The sequence below is a fragment of the Myotis brandtii genome, unplaced genomic scaffold (genome assembly GCF_000412655.1).
Source record: "Myotis brandtii unplaced genomic scaffold, ASM41265v1 scaffold395, whole genome shotgun sequence".
NCBI classification, from domain to species: domain Eukaryota; kingdom Metazoa; phylum Chordata; class Mammalia; order Chiroptera; family Vespertilionidae; genus Myotis; species Myotis brandtii.
In genome coordinates, this window is record NW_005365155.1 from 3200466 (window position 1) to 3207642 (window position 7177).

At 53.9% G+C, this 7177-nt stretch overlaps 1 protein-coding gene across 1 annotated transcript in view; it reads left to right on the top strand.

Moving 5' to 3' along the window:
- The window catches only part of SYNJ2 (synaptojanin 2), a gene marked incomplete at its 5' end in the record, with an annotated part of 68620 nt that overhangs the window by 48840 nt on the left and 12603 nt on the right, over nt 1–7177 (top strand). Inside the window, 5 exons of the mRNA XM_014545041.1 lie at nt 2523–2681; nt 4227–4383; nt 5791–5908; nt 6113–6331; nt 6435–6579. Coding sequence (XP_014400527.1) covers nt 2523–2681; nt 4227–4383; nt 5791–5908; nt 6113–6331; nt 6435–6579 — 798 coding nt within the window. The remainder of the gene's footprint in view (nt 1–2522; nt 2682–4226; nt 4384–5790; nt 5909–6112; nt 6332–6434; nt 6580–7177) is intronic.

The following is a 7177-nucleotide window of genomic DNA, read 5'->3' on the forward strand; positions in this document are numbered from 1 at the left end:
TGGCCTCCGTGCTCAGGCCCCACGCGCGGGCTTCTGAACTGAGAATACGGGCAGGCACTGGGGACGCCCCCAGAGCAGGGTCCCCGCCTGGGGCACTTGTGCTGGGGGAGGGAGTGACCTCGGCTGGCACAGTGGAGGCCAGCCCAGGCGTCCAGCCTGGAGGATCAAGCCTCATCTTCATATGTCTCTTCAATGTCTTTAATACCCTGCGTTTTCTTATGTGCATTTTCCGGTTTTCTGATTCGAGTGTGTGGAATGGGGAAGGAAAACCAATGTGTCCGCTCTTCGCCCGAGCTGCTGAAGAACAGCACGAGGCTCAGTTCTCTTGAGAGTCACAGTCTTGGCACATCCGTTCTGTGGTGGCTCAGATAAGAAGGCCCCTTTTCAAAACCGGGCAGTTTTTGGCTCAGGAGCCCTGGATGGCCCCTCTGGTCACAGGGTCACCAGTGACGTGCGTTGCGCTGCCCTCTAGTGGTGATCCAGAGCTTTTCATTCTGAAGCCGGCAGATTTTCCTCCACATTCAGGTTTGAAGGTTCTGCGTTCTGTGCCAACCTGGCCCGCACGCCTTCAGCCCCAGCCACCTGTCTCCCGGGGGGAGGAGAGACCTCAGCCGTGCCTGCCACGGTGTCAGCGACACGGCCCATTAGGTCCCGGAGCTCTTCATCGGGAGCCAGATCCCTGAAACCTGGCATTTCCTTCACGAGGCTGCACAAGCGCTTAAAGCGAAAAGCCCTTCGTTTTCAGTAATGAGGGCTGCGGTCCTCGTCGTCGTGTTTGGGTCTTGGATTGAAGAAGAAACAAATGAGTTTGGGAAATTGGCACTTTGTCATTTTACAGACCATGTGGGGCAGTGATGGCGAACCTGTGACACGCGTGTCAGAGGTGACACGCGAACTCATTTTTTTGGTTGATTTTTCTCTGTTAAATGGCATTTAAATATATAAAATAAATATCAAAAATATAAGTCTTTGTTTTACTCTGGTTGCAAAGATCAAAAAATTTCTATATGTGACACGGCACCAGAGTTAAGTTAGGGTTTTTCAAAATGCTGACACGCCGAGCTCAAAAGGTTCGCCATCACTGATGTAGGGCATTATGCATATTCTCCTTGTGTGTCTGTGTAATTTAAAAAGCCCAACCTGTCACTTCACAGTGCATTCAAAATATGACCTATTGGAAGGACACACTCAAAGTAATGAAAAGATATATAGCTCCTTTTTGAACAGTGGAAATAACGAAGGCACCTAGAAGTTAATACTCCACATCTGCACTGTCCAGTAAAGTAGCTACTAGCCACATGATGGCTATTTACATGGAAATTAACTAAAAATAAACGAAACTCCCTCGGTCGTACTGGCCGCATTGCAAGTGCTCGGAGGCTGCAGTGGCTGGCGGTCCTGGCTCGGACAGCGCGGGCGGGACCGCCTCCATCACCACAGAAGGTTCTGGACGGCCTGCTCCGGCACTCGCTGTATGTGGTCCTGGTCACTCTAATCTTCTGCCCAGATGATTGCTGTGGGTTGGGGGAGTGGGGATGCCACAGAGTGTGGCAGAACAGAAACAGATTTGGGAGCCGCGTTCAGATCTTGTCCTTATCACACGCTAGTTGTGTAGCCTTCAGCCAGTTTTCCTGAACTTTTTTTTTAACCTGGAAGAAGAGCCAGCAGGGTGTGCTGCAGGGGCTGCCGTGAGGGCACTGTGCCGGAACAGAGCCCAGCCCTGGGGACAGGTGATAGGAAGCAGCCGCTCTCACCGTGATTCCTGGGGGAAGGGAGGGCGAGATGGGGTGGGAGGGTCACGGATGAAAATGTATGAAATCCTGCCCTGGCCAGTGTGGCTCAATGGATAGAGCGTCGGCTTGCAGACCAAAGGGTCCGGGTTCAATTGCAGTCAAGGGCACATACCTTGGTTGCAGGCTCCTCCCCGGCCCGGGCCCTGGTCGGGGTGTGTATAGGAGGCAACCAGTTGATGTGTTTCTCTCACATCAGTGTTTCTCTCTGTCTTTCCCTCTCTTCCACTCTCCCTAAAAATCAATGGGAAAATATCCTTGGGTGAGGATTAACAAAAGAAAGAGGAAAAAGAAAAACAAACAAACAGAAAATGTATGAAATCCATGAAGGTTTATGAAGTTGCGTGTCCTATGCAATTTTACTTATTTCCTTAAACCTCATCCTCACAGCCCGGAATGTTTGGGCGGCTCTGAGGGTCTGGACGTAACGGCAGGAGCTCAGCCTGCCCATCGTGGGGATCAGCAGAGCAGGTGTTGGCAGCCGTGCCACCGGGAAGAGTGGGAAATTTCTCCAAACCACTCAAAAACATGATTATTTAAAATAATAAGCCTCCTAGGAGCTCCCCGTAGGCCTCAGGGATGAGTGAAACATAAGACACTTTAGCACAAGACTTTTTCAAAGTAACATTTAAGAAAATGCGTCTGCTTGTTGCCTGTGCGGTGAGCTTTCCTGCCCCTCCCACCTTCCCTGGAAGATGGGCCTGAACGACTGCGATTTTCTTTACAATTTAGGGAAGAAACATCTTTTCTCATGACTACGTGTTTTGGTGCGGCGACTTCAACTACCGCATCGATCTCACGTACGAAGAAGTCTTCTATTTTGTTAAGCGCCAAGACTGGAAGAAACTTCTGGAATTTGATCAGCTACAGCTGCAGAAATCCAGTGGAAAAGTAAGTTGTGCTTTTAAAGCGGTTTTGGCAGCTGCCCCAATAGGGGATAACATCTACTAAATGTGCACCCTCGTGTCTGGCAAGTTAAGTTCCAGGAGTAAAGAGGATCATGACGTTGTAAGAAATGTGTGTGATTGTCCGTTCACACACACACGTCCTGTTCCCCCCCACGGGCTGTGTTCGGGTCTGTGTCCTCTCACGGCGCAGGGGCCATCGTGTGAAAGCACAGCGCAGGCACGGTAGCCAGCTGCAGGAGCCGGAGGCTGCAGGAGCCCTGTGCTCTGTGGGGGGAGGGGGTTGCTGTCCTTACTCTGTCAAACCAGAAAAGAGCTGTACTCAGTGGGAGTCACAGCATCTGAGCTTGGAATGGCCCCGTCGCAGCGTCTGAGCCACCCGCTCATGCTCACGTGCACACCTTGCAGGGACTGCTGTCCTTCAGCTGTTCTAAACCAGCAAGGGACACTTCAGACTCTGCTCAAAGTACTGGATTTGGGTGCTGTCTCTATTTCTCATTGGTGAAGACACTAACAAATTAGACCAGCATTGATATATATTTTACACGCCCATTTGTATGGTTAATTCTCAAGGCCATCCTACAAATTAGTTATTATACCCATTTTATAGACAAGAAAACTGAGGCTAAGGTCAAATAATTCATCCAAGGTCACAGGGGTCAGTAACAGAGCTCCGATACTGTCCAAAACTGGAACTACACAGCTCATGCTTTCCCCTGACGTGGCCCATGTGCAGATTTTAGTGACTCCGTGGGCCATGACACCCTCAGTTCTGCCAGGTCACCCTGGCTAGCCTCCAGGTGCCCCCAAACTTCTTCCCTCCTCCAGCTGATACTGGTGCCTGTTAGCTTTCCCGCAGCCGGGCTGAGGTGAGGGAAGCACAGCTACTTCCCTTTCCCTTCTGAGAAGGCGGCGGGTTCAAATGCATCAGAACTGGGAAGTCAGATCTCTCCTTCAGCGAGGTTTGCATGTTCCTCCGGGCGTTCCCTGCCCACCCGCCTCAGCCCTGCCCGGCACGGGCGCTGAGGGTGGCCAGGTGGGGATGTCAGACACCGTTCCTTCCTGGGACAGGTGGCTCTTGCTTCCTCCCACCAATGTCCTCCGCACCCTCCCATTCATGCACTGAGCAGGCGGCTGCTCCTGGGCCTCCCCGGAAACAAGGCTGGACCCAGAGCTGAAGGAAGACGGAGGAGAGCTGGACTTCAGTTCTGGGCTTCTGTTGACACCATTCGCTTAGTTAACAAGCATCGGTTAAGGCCTTGCTGGGTGTGGGCTGGGCATCCCTGCCTCGTGCCTTTCACTGTCCGTGGGGCCAACGAGCAGACAGTGTGATAGGTCGGGTGTTGGGGGAGGGGGTGCACCCAGTGGTAGTGCGTCCGACAGGTGAACAGACAGACGGTCATCACTGTTTTGCTAATTAAGAGGCACACACGTGTCCAGTTTCAGACATATTTGTAAATGTGACGTAGGCTCTGTGACTTAGGAACGCAGAGAACCAAGCTGAGCGTGTGGCTTCTTTTCCTCCCACTAGATTTTTAAAGACTTTCATGAAGGCAGCATTAATTTTGGACCCACCTACAAGTACGACGTTGGCTCCGCCGCCTACGACACGAGCGACAAATGCCGCACCCCGGCCTGGACAGACCGGGTCCTGTGGTGGAGGAAGAGGCATCCCTTCGACAGGACAGGTGCGTGGGAGCCGTGCGCTCTCAGAGCTGGTGGGGCGGGGGGTGGTCAGCACCACGAGGGAAAGTCACGTTGATCCAGCCCGACACTCTGTTAGATCAGGAACGTGTCCTTGACAACCCAAAGCTACGCACAGGTCATCCCAGCGCCGGCCCCTGCGCTTCGGAAGTTGCGCTTTGGGGAGCTCCCCCCGTCTTCTCTCTCGAGACCGGTCCGCAAGGACCTGCTCCTGACTCCCCATCCCGGCACCACAGCTGTCCCCCCCCACCCCGCCCACCTCTGTTCCCATGGGAACAGGAGAGAAGCCAGGCCTTCCCCGCTGCCTGCCCCACACAGCTGCCCGCCACCCAGGCGTTCCTTCCCACCACACCCTCATCTGCTACAGCCCCGGTTCCGAATCGAACAGGGGAAAGATAAGGGTTTGCTATCATTTAGCTTCAGTCTGTCTGGACCGATGATCCCAGCTATGAAGTGCAGTTGATTTAAAATTAGAAGGAAGGTGAGGGGTTGGGGGGGCGTCATTAACGGGGGACCTTATATGCATAGATGCGTAGCCCATGGACACAGACAGTAGTGTAGTGAAGGCCTGGAGGAGCGGGTGTGGGGTGGAAGGGGTCAATGGGAAAAAAGGGGGGTCAGAGGGGAATGTCTATAATATTTCCAACAATAAAGGTAATTAAAAAAAAAAAAAGCAAATGGAGCAGAATGGAACCTGGGAAAAGGATGTATGGGTGTTCCTTGAACTTTTCTATAATTCGGGGTGGAAGGGGTCAATGGGAAGAAAAGGGGGGACAGGCGGGGGGATGTCTATAATACTTTCAACCGTAAAGGTAATTTTTAAAAAAAAGCAAATGGAGCAGAATGGAACCTGGGGAAAGGATGTATGGGTGTTCCTTGAACTTTTCTATAATTTTGAAATTATTTTCAAATAAATTAAATGTTTAAAAAATAATAGTAAGATAAAATACAATTAGACCCCCTGTAACCTGGGACATAAACCAGTCAACTTCTCTGGTGAGACACTTGCTGAGATTTCAAAGCCAGGAAGTCACACACCTGCAGATTGAAAGATACGTTTAGTTCAGATACATCAGTTTGGGGCACCTGCGTGGCCCCAGGGCACTGAGTGGCCTTGTGCCCCCAGCCTCGGCCTGGCACCTCCTGCTGTGCAGAGGGCTGCAGACCTGCGTCCCTGTGCCCCAGACGGAAGCCCCACAGCGTGATTTCTGTGCCCCCCCCCCACTGTGCCCATGGGAGAAGCTCTTTACCCCAGGCCCAAGGGGTTAGAGCGAACGAGTCTGAGACACGCGTGGCCCGTCCCTGTGGTACCCGTTCTGTGTTCGGCATTCGCGTGTGTTGACACCATGTTGTGTTGTCTGTGGGTCTCTGGATTGGAATCCTGTGAGTAGCTGGAGAACTCAACCTCCTAGACAGCGACCTCGATGCGGACACCAAAGTCAGACACACCTGGTCTCCCGGATCCCTCAAGTATTACGGCCGAGCGGAGCTGCAGGCGTCGGACCACAGGTACGGTGCTCACTGCCTCGGGCACACGCTCCTCTGCTGAGACCCCCAGGAAGACGGAGACCCCGGGACCGCCCCGCGAGGCCGCAGGGCCACTTGGGGGCTGTTGGCGGTGTCTGTTCACAGGAGCTCCGGGGACTGAGGGGTGTGGTGTGGCTGTCGCGCCCGGGCTAACGGCTGCCCGTCTTCCCTCCGTGTCTAACACAGACCCGTGCTGGCCATCGTGGAGGTGGAAGTTCAAGAAGTTGACGTGGGTGCCCGGGAGAGGGTGTTCCAGGAAGTGTCCTCTTTCCAGGGCCCCCTGGACGCCACCGTCGTCGTCAACCTCCAGTCGCCCACCTCCGAGGAGAAAGACGAGTTTCCGGAGGATGTGCGCACCGAGCTCATGCAGACCCTGGAGAATTACGGGACGATTGTTCTTGTCAGGTGACCACTGCCCCGCCCGGCGGGTGTCCGCGGGGGTGACATCCAGGCCGTGGGAGCGGCCGAGTCTCTCTCGGGGTTGACGGGACTGTTTCCTTTATTCCAGGATCAACCAGGGGCAGATGCTGGTGACGTTTGCAGACAGCCACTCGGCTCTCAGCGTCCTCGATGTGGACGGCATGAAGGTGAGGCCGCTTGGTCCTGTGCGTCCTCGGGGTCATGCGTCTCCTCTCCTCGCCGTGCCTTTAGGTGTAGGCGCCCCGTGAGGGCAGAGGCCGGGACCCTTCACCGGGCACCTCATCCTGGTACCTTTGTTGAGCTGTCTAATGCCCAGCCCAGGCTGCTTGCAGAATTTGGGAGAAAGAACAAGTTTTGGAGTCTCATTCCCGATGGGTTCCTGGGTCTGCTCTTGCTCAGGCCTCCGTGCGGAAGTGTTGCTATCTTTCTCTTTAGAGCGGGGGTGGGGAACGTCTGGCCTGAGGGCCGTATAAAAAGAAATCATTTGGTCTGGCCCCGGCCCAGGCGCTAGGGGTGAGTGAGTTAAATGTTTGACTGGTACAGCAGGCTAATTTTTAAGCTGGTCGTTTTGCATGGTCTGCAAACGGTGTTATCAACATCCAGTGGCCCTTGGCAGGAGAAGGTTCCCGCCTTTCAGAGTGTGCATTTTGGAGCAGGCAGCCCAGGGTTTTCCACGTTGACGATGCCCCGGTCGATTTTAAATTCACGCGGAACGAAAAGCTGAAGACGAGGGTTTGACTTCTACTTAGACCCAGCGCGAGCCTGCCCAAGGCCGGGACCCTCCGCTGTGCTTGGCGGCGTGAAGCTGGCCCGGCTCCCGACACATGCGTT